At 43.6% G+C, this 14235-nt stretch overlaps 1 protein-coding gene across 1 annotated transcript; it reads right to left on the bottom strand.

The window, feature by feature from the left end:
* Window positions 1-5728: 5728 nt before the first annotated feature.
* On the bottom strand, window positions 5729-13883 carry F2RL1 (F2R like trypsin receptor 1). Its single transcript, XM_054187014.1, has 2 exons — window positions 13778-13883; window positions 5729-9676 (listed from the first exon to the last, which is right to left on the bottom strand). Exons 1-2 carry the CDS (start codon window positions 13848-13850, stop codon window positions 8571-8573), a joined length of 1179 nt encoding a protein of 392 aa, XP_054042989.1. The 5' UTR covers window positions 13851-13883; the 3' UTR covers window positions 5729-8570.
* Window positions 13884-14235: the final 352 nt, after the last annotated feature.

Raw genomic sequence — 14235 nt, 5'->3', positions numbered from 1 at the left:
GGCAGCTGTGGGAGGACTCTCTCTCTCCCTCTCTCCAGCCCCTTCTCGTCTCCTGCTGCAGAATTTAATTCTGCAGAGCTCACACTGGGCTGAGTTTTGTCGATGTTGGAGCCAGCTCTACATCCTTCAGTAGCAAACTCAGAGCCATCTGCACTCTTTGGGGCCATCAGACCAAAGAACCCCCTGACAAACACTTTACCAGCCATCACCTTTAGAGAGCTCCTTTGTCCTCTCCATCACTGGCTCTGCTAATCAAAAGCTCATGCCAGTGGATGCTGGGAGTTGAGCGAGGCTTCTCAGTCTCGGCTACCTGCCCAGGGTCTGGCAGCAACTCAGACATTTACTGAGGATTGTCTTAGTGGCTGCTATTGTAGTATTCATGCCTCTACCAATTTAACCACATGTAGTGACACAGGGAGCTTCCAGGCAAGCAGCCTAACACACATAACACACTCTTCATAAATTATGACAGCAGTTCTGTAATTTCCTTTTAGCATTGCATTTTACCATCAAATCACTCTTCACAGCAACAGCACCCTCCACCCCAACTCACAAATAGCAACACCACAACACAGCCACCTCCAGCACTTCCAATTGTAGTCCTGAAGTTAATGGAAAGACATTAGTGATTTCGACCAAAAGCTGGCAACTTCATTTGAACCTGATACAGCACCACTTGCCTCCAACACATCCTGGCTTAGTGCTAAGGGCTCGTCCTTGGTATTTTTACACTATGAACGACATCGCTCAGTTCACCCACTCACAGAAAGCCATATGGGTTTGCCTGACTGGGATTTGAAGGTGAAATGTCAAGGGGTCACGATGTGTCAAACCGGAAGTATGCACTAGTCCTGAGTCACTGCCCACTAAATCCAGCAAGCAGCAGAGCATGCTGTTCTCTCCCCAGCCGACACTGCTGTTTTGACTCATCGATTGCTTCTAGTGTTTTGTTCATATACTCCCGGCTTTTGTAAATGCATGACACAGGAGACTCCTGAGGACTTTCAGGAAACTTCCTCTACCCATTGCATCTTATTTTTTTAATTTATGTTCTACAAGTTAATTATTTCCTCCATTTCCTCTTATCCAGTATGTCAGCCGCTCCAAAGAAGCTGTGTGTCCTTTGTTTTCCCATGTTAATTTACTCAGTTTTACCAAGTGCTCACAAATACAGACAGAGGCCCCATGCAAATGGGCTCTACCTTCCTGTATCCCACGGTCCACAGGATTATATGACAGTGCAGTCCCCATTGCAGACATTCATCCCGGGGAAGATGATAAATGACAGCACCAGGAGTACGTACCATCCAGACTCAATGCGGAACAAGCATGAATGCTGATGGCATTCCCCACCACGTCACGTCCATGCATCACTTCCTTCCAGCATCTGAGAGCTGTCAAGTGCTATAAAGGTGGCGGTGGTGGAAATCCAATAAACTGCACTAAAGGTTTAATCTCAAACATGCTGAACACTGAATGCCCAGCAGTTTGCTTCTTAAAGGGGAGGGACAAAGCCAAAGTGCAGTTGCTGAACTAAAAGTAGCTGCTAACTGCAACAGACATACACTCATGTGCCAGCTCATGCCCGTTCTCAGCCAGAGCACTTGTCACTTGATGCATGCAAGGTTTGGCAATTAAAATCCTGTCAACCTTAAGAATTACTATATGTCAATTTTTTGAACTGTCATAAAATACAGACAAGATGCCTGTTGTCCACTGTTTCCACGGAGCTGTCTGCGTTAACTGACAACTTCACAGGGGCTGCAGTACCTGGAGGTGACCAACTGATAGAGCTGAGAGTTGTTATTGGGGCATTTCTCTTAACTCCCAAATGTAGATTGGTCAAACGTAGGCTTTTATTCTCCTCCCGCACTTTGTTGTCTTACTTCATTACATAACTTATCATTAATGCTCATTACTGCATATTATTAACACCTTCAAAACACACAAAGGAATAAGGCTGAGTCCATGTGATGAGTGTGCTACCAGCAGACTGCATTGGTAAAGCATTCCAAATGCAGACATAACTTTAACAGCAAGAGTGCGCTTTACAACCGGTATAATAATCCCATGGAGACCAGATGGAGCAAGTTTTACCAGCAAAGGTGCAGTCTCTGGGTTACAGCTACATTAGTGCTCTTGCTGACATGGCTCTGGCGATCAGAGATTGCACCAGTTTTCTCCTGTGGGTACTCTACACCATGGCAAAATGCAATACCCAGGTGAGCTTTAAGGCGGCACAGGTAGCACACAGCATTCAACCGCTGGCAGCCTATGTGACAGGGAAGCAGGGTACCCAGAGAGAAGCGAGTGGACACATTTTAATTACCTTTGTATTTGGGAATGCAGCCTCTACATTGAAGTGTAGACACTGGAGCTTGGCTCTGATAGAATTTCATCAGACGGAATCCCAGGTAGACCTTGGTACCCCTGAGCTGGCTCTGTTCTGGTGTTTGCACGACATGAGTAATCCCAGGTGGGTTACGAACTCCAGTGCAGCTATGAACCTACCTGCCTCCACGCACACAGAGACAGATATACCTTTACCCCTTTTCCTGGCCACCAAAGAGGTATCCAGACCACTAGGGAAGCTGGTTGGAGACACACTTCAATGACTGTGAAGACCAAGTCACGCAAGCTAGCACTGAATCAGTGTGTCCTGATGGATCAAAGGGAGTTGTCAAAGTGTCTGTGCATAGCACTTAATGTATCCTTCACAATCACTAGTCTTTTTTCCATTATCTGAAGCATCTCCACCTCCTTTGGCCTAAATGACAGAGGGCTGACTATGTAGTCATCCTGTTGTACTGGTCCTGCCAGCGAACAGTGCCTGGAGAATGTCTATCTGCAAGTCTACATAAGGTTATCACTCCTGAGAAAAAATGTAGGTAACACATACTGTCCTGGCTGGCTTTGAGCACTGTGTTCATGCTGAATTTAACACTGACACTGTATATTAACCATTTCCAAAGTGCCCATGACAGATCAAACACATCCATAATGAAACTTCGTTCCCACAGGGCTGTTATGGTAGGTAGGCAGTGTGCTGCTCGATTCCCAGGACAGCTACATATCTAGACATGAGCTACATGTCTTCAGTTGTCACACCACAGTTAGTTAGACAAAACGAATGCTAAACTTGGTGGGCCCAGATGGTATTCATTGAAGAGTTCTGAGAAAACCCAGGGACAAAATAGCTGAATTAGTAACAGAAGTGTGTTACCTCTTGACAAAATTATACTTGAATACTGGGAGCCAATGCTGCAATCAGTCATTAAAAGAACGTTCTCAGATGTCCAGGGAAATAATGGCCCTGCAAGGCCAATATCTGTACCAAGCAATTAGAAGGGATAACGCTAAGGAACTTTTGGACCTTTCTGGGAAAAGCCACCACAACTTTATAAAGAGTAGTCTGGGCTTAACAACCTTGTGGGGTTCTTGGAAGAGGCCAGATGCATGTGGAGATAAGCGTGACCAGCTGACCCAGTCTACCTGGATTTCCAAAAGGCTTTTGGCAAAATTCCCTGTCAAAGGCTTTTAAAAAAAACTAGGCAGCCATGGAATAAGAGGGAATAAGAGGTATTTTCTCATGGAAAAATAACTGACTACAAGGAAAGAAATACAGGGTAGCAGAAAGAATGTCAGTTTTCACAATGCCAGTTACTCACCAGTGTGGTGCCAGACCTGTACTGTTCTGCGTACTCATAAAAGGTCTGAAGAGGGCTGAGCAGTGAGGAACTGAAGTTTGCTGATAACATAAAGTTGGTCAAGACAGCAAGGACTTAGACAAGATTCAAAGCACTGCAGAAGAACCTTGTAAGATTGAGTGAGTAATGAATTGGTGGATGAATTGAGTATAAATAACTGCAAAGTAAGGTGAATGTGAGAAAAACATCCTAGCTTGACATGCACAGCTATGGCTTGCAAAATGACTGTAACCACTCTGGAGACAGATGTAGTCACAAGCAGCTGCATGAAAACATCAACTCAATGCTCAGGAGCAGGAAAAAAAATAAATTAAAAGTTAGGGGCTATTGGGAAAATAACAGGGAGCAAACAGAAGTCATCACCGTACCATGCATGGCTTGAATACTGCGTGTAGCTTGGTGACCGTGTACAGGAATGGGAAGGTCTCAACAGAACGGAAACAGGATTATCCCACATTGAATAGTGGCTGTACTGGAAGGTCTAAATTGGCTAGGACTCCAACCTGGAAAGTAGCTGAGAGAGAGGGAATATGATACTTGCCTATAATATTGTAAATGGCTGAAAAAAACAGATAGTGACCAAGGGCCACCAAATGAGGATAGTGGATCCTGGTTCGAAGCAAATAAAACGAGGCTGATTTTTACAACAAGACACCCAACAGGCATTACGAATTAGACTAGACAAATCAGACTTAAGGAAACTCTCATGCTGAAAATAGCTGGATATTGGGAGAGTACTGTGAGGGATACAATATGTGCCTGCACTGTTTTTACCTCTCCCTGGTTACCTGCCTGTAACTTCTTTTTGTTGCTGTTACGCATGCTCATTGAGTTACAGATTAATCCTTCTCAGCAGCACCTTTCCTCACAGATGCCCATAAACTTAGCTCCCCCAGCCTTCATTTTTCTCTTTTTCTGAACTTCAAAGCACATTTCAACGGTCCCACAGCGCCACATTCACAAGGTGCAAAGCAACAAACTTCCCTGGCCACAATTATGTGCATCTGGCATGATGGCCAGGTACCTTGTGCTGCAGTCCTACTCTTTTTTGACACATCCCTTAACACTTTGCTGTCTCGTTGACCTCCAAAGGCATGGGTGAGCAGAAGACCCTAGCTAAACTGGATGGACCCTTGATCTGAGCCAGCAGTGCCATTCCTATGGTCACAGGTGGAAGCTTGCTCACTGCTGCTTAGGAGGTTAGGCAGAGGATTCACAGCTCCTGTGCTTCAACTTGCCTTGTAGTTGCACAGTGCAAGCTGGTGTTGTGGTGAAAGACTGTCTGACCCTCTCCCTTGTGCTGAGCCATGAGCTCATCCAGCAAACCAGCAAAATGCTGTTCCAAGTCAAAAGTGAACTTTCCCCCCTCCCCCTGGTTTAACTTTAACTCAGGCCTGATCCAATCCACCCCAAGGTCACACATGCTTGTGACAATACAGGCGAACAGTGTGATCGAGCAGTCAGGTTAGGGGAAAGACTAGTCTACCTCTCTTGGCTGCAGCACATGCTTGAGCTGTTTGTGAAACCATGACACTGTGCACATAAATTACTCCTGGGCTACATGTTCTTGCCTCATCCCTACCTGGCTGCACAGGCACACAATTGCCAGTTCAAGGAATTGACTCACATCTATTGAAAAACCAGCCTGGTCTACCTGCTCTATTAATTGGAGGAAAATAATTCATACTAAATTCAGGATGAGGGTTTGCAATGTGGCTACAGATGGGAAAAATTTCCTACAATTTGTCCTTGTTTCAAGGACAAATAAAAAAACAAAGCAAAACAATTCTTATAAAGGTTCCTCCTCTTTACCTGCACAGTAGTTTAGTCTTCATTGCACTTGGGCTGCAGCAAAGACACACTTGCAGCATTAAGATACGGATCACAAAAGCAAGTGGATGCTTGATTAAATTCTCAGCACCAGTTCTCTTCTTCCCCTCCTAATCACTCAACAGTTAGATGCAGAGGAAGATGACCCTCCTTACCCCCTGCTAAAGACACAAACCCAGATGGTGTCACTAAAACAGCAAAGGAAAAGCAAAAAGGACATTAGTAGTCGCTATTATAAAAAGAAACTGGACTTAAAAGATCTTTTCAGCTCCCCGTGAGCATAGTTTGATGAAATAAGCTTCATGTAGACGACTGTGGGCTCCTTGAAAAGTATTCTCCAAAGTTTGTCACACATAGTACAACCTCCTTTTAAAATAAATCATTCTATTAATTAAAACTTTTTCTCAAAAAGCTTACAACACCCCAGTAATACCTAACTCTTACATGTATCATCAGCAGACTGCTGCTGCAGGCAAGAGATGATTCTTCCTTGCAGCCTGCTTTGTCAATCCAGATGAAGGCGGCTAGAAGAGAGAAGTGGTCAAGGGGATCAGCACTCCCCTTCGCTTGAGCTGCGGTAGAGTGGTCTGATTGATTGTTTCATAGTACCCAACCGTGACCCCATCAATGACGGGAAAGGAAGAGCAAAGAGCAAGAGTATGGATGCAGGCATTATTTGTTGTACTTCTGATTAAACAACAACAAGAAATAAATCTCATCCCCCAAAAGACTGGCTATATTAAGCATATTCTTTTTCAGCAATTTAACAGTGATCCATGAATCACGAGTGGTACCTTTGTGGTATCATAGAGACACAAACAATTCATCGTCTTTACAGCATACAACCCTTGGACTTCTGGCAGAACACAGGCAGTGCTGTAATCACATGAACTGGATGCCCTTCCTTCATGTTATTCAGAGCAGGATGCACACCAGATTGTTCAGCAAGATAAAGGACATTCTCATATTCTGTTTGTCACACACAGGCTAAGGGAAGAGTTCAGATGGCAGTTTTGTGAAGATGGTGCAAGCCTCTTCTTCCCAAATTCTTTCTTTCTGGCCACATACGTAGTTATTTTCCAGTAAGGATGCTGCATTACATCTTCAGTTCAGTAATAAATAAGCAATTATTTACCCACATTTTTGTCAGGAAACAGGAAGAGCAAACTGCTTATGCCCGAGAAGCATTTGTGTTCCACATCATCTGTTGTGGCTGTAAACAGAGAGCTGTAAACTCTCTGCTCCTCAATGAGATATTTGTTAATAAAGTTGTTATTTTAGCTTGGATCTCTGAGATACCACCCCAAAACATCCTACTTCTGTGTTAAGCACCTGCTAAGAGTTAGTAGACAAGACTGCAGTAGATAAAAGGAAAGCTAGAGCTTAATTAATCCATGAGATGACAGATCAAACACGTTAGAACAAACCTCTTAGTCTTTATTACAAATGGGGAAAAAAACCTTGTTACTAAAGTAGGGGGAATACGTAGAAACCAAAGAACGAGACAAGGGAAGGAACAGACTAGCTCACAGAAAAAGTAATTTATTATATAAATACTTATGGCCTTTAAGCTGTACAAGATGCTCAAATTCTTGCTACAGTTCAGTCTACCCCCTTCCTTACTCTCCACATTTGAAACGGGAAATATTTCCTTTATAAACACCAGCTGTCTCAGAGTACTTTTTGCACTGAGGGCTTTTCAATTTGCTTATGTTTGCTGGGACCTGGCTATGCCTAAGTCTCAGACAGATCACTTGGATGCGAGTTCAATGTACCACTTGGTCAAACTTACCAGGACTGCAAGATTTGAAAAAATGCATTTGACCAAACATATATACCCATCAGCTTTTCAGACAAAAAGTACATGTGATTCCATGCTCCTGAGTTGTCACAAACATTCTGTATGAGGGAAAAGGATTTAAGATATTTTAGAAATCCACTGGGGCTGAAGTTTGCTATCTTGTTAATGTGTTTGTTTATATTTCAGTATTCCCCACGCAGTTCTAAACTGTCTGGTTTTATTTGTCTGCTAATAAGATAAGGGAACAGTTTTGCTATAAGGAAACGCATCATTAGGTAAATTTTACTTAACCCATATAGACATTACAGCTACAGTTGTCAGACTTCTAATTCACTATTAGGAATAATATCTTTGTTACCTGAAACCAGGTAAGTTGAAATACTCAGCATTTTGAAGACCATTTAAAAGCATAAAAGAAAGCACCAACTCAAATTTGTTATTAAAAAAAAATCTTATTTAGGTATCTTAAAAAATACAAGGCATATTACATAAAAATCAAATAGCTATTCATTAAAACTTTGTTAAATAGCCCCATTTAAAATCATGTACACGCAAGCATTAAGTAACAATGTATAATGTTAACTAACATTTTATCTCAGTGCTGGCTGATAACAAGTTCAGCTTGTCAACTCAATAGGATAACCTTACAGGCTTCTGCCATGTGAGCATTTACAACATGAAAACTTGGAAAACAATATAAAACTACATTATACTAAAGATAATAAGCAGTCACATTGCTGGACCCACACCAAGATGGTGAAATGGATTCTCCTTTCCTTCTCTCTATGGTTTCAAATAATGTTCAGCGTAAGCAGGTACACAGAGCAAGGTCCTACATACACAATCTGTTCAACTCTTTAATACATTACAGTTAAAGCCAAACAAAACTGATTTCTCTGTTAATTAAATATACTAGCAATACTACATAACATTACAGTGACAGTTTGCTTTTTAACAACTTCAATATTGAACAAAAATGTCTTCAACCATGACTCACTTCCAAGTCAGCAGCATTTTTGCAGAGCATCAGAAATGTCATAATTTTTTTCCAGTCTAGTGGGAAGATTTATCTGCTTACAATTTCTACACAGGGTAAGCAGCTGCCAGTTCTGAAATCCAGGCTTCAATGTAATTTAAAAGCATAGCTGTTTCTTCCGACTCCCTTGTATAAAGTAACTAACTTATATCCCCTTCAGCAGTAGTTATAAAAGTTCACTTTTCTAGGATTCAACTCAGTAGGTTGATTTAGTGGTCCCATTTGAGTTTGAAGAATATGAATTTGATTTCTTGGGATACCTGCCCGATGAGAGAGACACTTGCATCCTCCGTGTAGTTCGCACACTTCGGCAAAGAAGAGCATTTTTAAGGTTGTCTCTGAAGTCTTTTGAAATATAGTAATAGATGAATGGATCGATACAACTGTTCAAAGTAGAAAGACACAGTGCAACTATGTACGACACATACAGATAGCTCTGGCTGTAGGTTTTGAGGAGCAAATAATGCACAACAAGCAGCACGTTGCTAGGTGTAAAACAGATGAGATACATAGACAGGACAACGATAATGAGTTTGATTGCTCTTTTTCGTTTCTTCCCAGTGCTTACATCTGAGATGGAAGCATTCAGAGTCTTAATCATTAGTATGTAAGCAACAGCAGTGAGGAGAGCTGGAATTAAGAAGAGTCCAATTGCAAGTGAGAGGAAATAATTGAACATGTCACGAGCCAAAACATTTTCAGGCAATACATCATAGCAGGTAGTAATGTTAAGATTTGAGATGTATGTTGTCTGATTAACAAGATACAATGGAATGGTGCCCAACACAATCAGTATCCAGATAGCAAGGGAGATGCCCAAGGCAATTTCAGATTTCTTTCTTGAATTCACTATGGGGTTCACTACAACCCAATATCGTTGCACACTGAGACATGTCATAAAGAGAATGGAACAGTACATATTTCCATAGAAAAATCCAACAAGTACTTTGCAGAGACCTTCACCGAATAGCCAATTATTGCCATTTACATGGTAAGCAATCTTCAGTGGGAACCAGACAACAAAAAGAAGGTCTGCCAATGCCAAGTTAACCATATAAATCACAGCTGGATGTTTCTTCTTTGTTCGGAAAAAAAAGACCCAGAGGGCCAAGGCATTGCTTGGCAAACCAATGATAAAGACAATGGTATAGACAATGGGAAGAAAAACTGTAGTCAGCTTTCCTGTGAGGGCTTTTGCCGCAAATTCATCCACTTCGTATAATTCTTCAGTGGCATTATTTGTATTTGGAACTTTCTGGCCAGCAAAACTTCTTCCTTTTGAACTGCTGCTTCCACTACTCTCTAAAAACAAACAAACAAACAAACAAACAAAAAACCCACAAAAAAACACATTGCTGTTACTGAAGCACTGACTTCTTGTTCTTTTTAATAATAAACTACACATCATAATTCACATAATCTGAAGAATTAAATAGGGCCTCATCAACAGAAAATTTAAGACTGGTTTTCAAACATGACAATTTTTCTTCCCTTTGTTTTATTATTCAAGGCAACTTATATCCCTATTCAAGGATTGTATCAGCAAGTAAAATGCTTTTCCACATCACCAGTGATATTAAAAATGTCTTGTTAAAATGGCTGTCATGTGCTTCTACCATCTCAACAGTTATAATAGAAACTGCTTCAAGTTTCCCAGGGCACCATTATCCTTTCACATGGCAGTGCCAGACTACCCAAGTGCTGGGAAGACTCATAAAACTTTGCAGCTGGCTAACATAGCTGCAGTAGAAGTTTACTAAGTTTTAGGTGGCCTGAAAACAAGGTATTCAGTAAAAGAGCGTGCTGTCCTCAGATGAGCTAGAACTGAAACTGTCAGAAAGTAATACCAAAAGCTATGCACAACTGATCTCTGGGGAAAGACAGACGTGTTACGCTGTATCTGAATTGAAACTTGACCAGAATAACTTTGTGCATGAAGATGCAACAGCGCTAGTCATCTGGAATCTTCCAATTCATGGCCAAGATGGTCAGACAATCTCTGCAGTTTCTACTCAAAGTGTTAGGTCTTTGCCTAGCTAAAGCTGGCAGCTATGGTCGCTTTGTACACCAGATGGCTATCACTTCACGTTTTGCTCTGCCTCTTCGAATGCCAAGCCGTATCAACAAGCCAGCCATTCCTGACTGCTGTCTTGTATGACGGCCTTCAGATGGCTCAGTCCAGAACCCCCAAGACTCCCTCCAAACCCAAGACAGTCCTCTCGCTTTAACAAGTTAAACTGCACAAGCAGATACTGTCCATGAACTCCCCCTGTTCCAAAAAGTCTGACATCTACCAGGCTAAACTGTACAGACATGGAATGTGACTGTCTGTGGGACTAGCATTTTTAACCTTATCTCAATTTCTATAAATATTTATGTATTATTTTAGCCACAGAAAATCCCAACTGGAGTATAAATGGCAGTCTTCTTGAGCACGCAGGTCTGTGTAAGCCCTGAACAGTGTTGAAGGATGGGCCCTTTGTTATCTATAAATAATAGTTTTGATACAGTTCCAGAATGAAAAATGCTTACACCTTACATTTTAAAGCATAAGAAAAGAATTCTCACAAAAAATATGTAAATACAAAAGTATGCATGCTTTCCAGTATAGGATTCTCAAAAGTAGAACATTAGACAGCTGTTCCTTTCAAGTTATTACTGCAAGAGTCATATGTACAGCATTTGCATCCTGACTAGACTATGTGACCTCCTAAAGAAGTGTACAGAAATATAGCATATATTGGTGTTCTTTAGAGTTCTGAATTAAGCTACCCTACCACCACTTAACGAGGATTTGACAAGCTCCAGGCACAGGCATGCTTCCCTGGAAAACTGAGGTATAAGAAAACTTTTTGCCAGTACAATGACATGGACAAATCTTTGCTGTAGACTGCAAGAAGACTGACGTCTAATGATACCAACAAAACACCAGTCCTAAAGACAATTAATTCAAATGTGAAACAGTCATTTTGGCCTACATGTGGTATAATTACAACAGGGTAGATTTATACAAATTCTGCTCCAGATCTTGGAGCCGCTCCATCATGGCTTGCCACATGATTATGTCAGCAATACTGTTAAAGTTTGCAAAGTTTACTTGTATAATACAGAAATCCCAGGTCCCTAACCCAAGCTGTGAATATTAGAAGCCATAAAACCAGTTGGAAGAACATAGCTTATATAGACACCAGACAATGTAAATGATAATTAGCTAAGCACGCTTATAGCTTAGCTGAGAGAGGTCCCGGAGATGCTTGGAAGCAGACCCCTAATTGTAAACTGACAGCAGTTCTCAGAATACTGTAATAAAGCATAATGTACAGTGCTATGTTAAGCAGCTGTCCATTAAGTAGTTGTTATTATCAAATTGCAGTCGTGCTATTTGTATTCCATTGCAAAGACTTAAATTACTGTAGAAAAGTGGTAGAGCAACTACCACTTAGTTCTTATGATTGTTTTGTGATCAGATAGAAAGCAATGCTTTGCAACTGGTGTTCATAGGTTGGGTTGAAATAAAAAAAAAAACCAAAACCAAACAAAAAATGCTCACCCAAAACCCCTAAAGTGTTAGTGCGACATAAGACAGTAAGAGCTATAACAAAGTGGATCAACTGGCACGTGACCCACAGACAGGACTTAGTATTACAAGAGTGACTAAAGGTTTGGTTTGTTCTATTTTTGAAGACATACTCAAGCTAAATGGGCGATCTCAGAGACCAAGTCTTGCTTTTATGATGACTTTAAGTAGTTTCAGCCTCAAAAGTTCGAACTGCAGATACTGGGCAGCTTTTGTTAGCCCAACTGGCACCCATATAGGGAGACAGTTCAGTGTCTGTTTCTTTTTGCAGTTAACACTCCCTCACCAAGAAACCAATCCTTTGTTAGGTATGTGCATTTTCTACACCCTTTTCTTACTCTTTCTGTGCTTGCAGTTTTCCATAACAATTGAGTTCTTTTCCAAGCCGAGTTTCACCCAGCCTGACTCACATACTGAGAATGCAGTTGATTTGCTAATCTGCCCACGGGAAAAGCTTCCTTGGCATCATAGGGAAAACGTACTCTCGTTCCACAACAAAAGACTGTTTCAACACCTTTACCATTTATCCAGAAGATATAACCCACAGCATACTAAAAGATGCTTATGCCTACCCTGCAGACACAAAACTGAGAGCAGCACAGAGTATCCAAATTAACTAGTTTAGGTCATGATAGTAATACCCACACAGGACTAAGGCTAAGATTACCCTGGTTTTTGGATCTGCACCTCAGATTCACCACAACCTCATAATGGCATTAGCCTGGTTGAAACCAGCTACAATCACGGTCCCTGGCTTATAGTGGGTTGGGAGAGGGTCACACTTCCAGCTCATTTCACCTGCCTATTCCAGAAGATCGAGCACCCAGCTAGAACTTCTAATCAGACTACTTCCCCCGCCCCCAAACTGATTCCAAATCCCCCCTTGCCCTCTCCCAGGTCAGATAACTAGGATATGAAGAGGCAGTCTAACATCAGAAACTCTGAACAACAAACTTTGCACCCATCTTGTATCTATTTGTTGAGAAAATAGGACCTACCATATGCTTGGCTTCAATATTTACACAATCTTTACGCATATAGTTTTATTATTTAAGTCCAGTATGAACAAACATTGAAGGACACAGTGCAAAGGCATGCATAGACGTGACTATAAAAGGTAGTGAAACATGAACCTTAGGCTAGTGAAATATTAATATGAATAAGTGGGTTTTCTTTTCCTCAAAAAGCATTTACATTCAATAAGCAATAATATAAACTAACAAAGATAAGAATTCGGATAGAAAAAAAATAAATCCTAACTTTTCAGAGTTGGGGAAAAAAGCAAGAACACGGTCCTAAAGTGCTTTATTTTTTTAAGTTTGCAAACAGCTTTTCGGCAGGTGCTGCCCGAGAACCCACCCGGTGCCGCAGGGAGGCGGGTGAGGCCGGCCCAGACGTGCCGGGCAGCCCCCGCCGCCCAACCCGCGCGCCGCCAGCCCAAAGCGGGCTGGAAGCCCAGCCCGGCGGCTTGCCCGTCGAGCTGCTTTCTCCCCCCCCCACCACCTGGCGGGGAGGCCGGCGGGCAGCGCCCTCCCCCGCGGGTCCCTGCAGCTCCGCAGCCGCGGGCCCGACTTTTCCGAACCCGTTCAGCACCGCGGCGACCTCCCCCAGTCCGCTCCGGGCTCCCCCACCCCAGAAACCTGCTCTTCGGCGCGGTTCAGCCCCGCCGAGAGCCCGCCCGTGCCCCCCGCACCGCTCCCCGCCTGAAGCGCCGCAGCCCGGGGGCACCGAGCAACCCAGCGCAGAGCCCTGGGAGGCCGCGGCTGGCCCCGGCCAAGCCGTCGGCTCTAGCAGCCGTCGGCGGCAGCTGGCACTTCTCCTCTCACCTGCGGGAGCGGCGGCTCTCAGCAGCGCACAGAGCAGCAGCAGCAGGAGGCACAGCCCGCGGCGCCCAGCCATCGTCCCGCCGCGCTCCGGACACCACCGCCTGTCCCGCACGCCCGACCAGTTTCACCTGATACCTGAGCTAGGAGGGGGTGGAGGGTGCGGTCGGCCCAGTACCAGCCCGGCGGCGGGCGGAGCTGAGCCAGGCCACATCCCCCCCTCCACCGCCGCCGCGCTGTGGGGCAGCCCGTGAAATGGCCTCGCCGGCGGGTCCGCTGTGCCTGCCTCAAGATGGCGGGGGCGCTCCCTCGCCCCTCGAGGGGGTAGTTGGTCTCGCGTCTCAGCTCAGGTCCCGTCTCGGCCTCTGCTGGGGCCGAGCAGGTGCGGCGGGCCCCGGCTCTCCTCACTCCCCCTCAGGCCGGCCCTCCGGCGGTCTCCTGGCTCTAAGCCCATCGGTGGG

This window comes from Rissa tridactyla, chromosome Z, assembly GCF_028500815.1.
Source record: "Rissa tridactyla isolate bRisTri1 chromosome Z, bRisTri1.patW.cur.20221130, whole genome shotgun sequence".
Classification (NCBI taxonomy): Eukaryota; Metazoa; Chordata; class Aves; order Charadriiformes; family Laridae; genus Rissa; species Rissa tridactyla.
The sequence above is the reverse complement of the archived record's forward strand: the minus strand, read 5'-3'. Positions and strand labels throughout refer to the sequence as shown.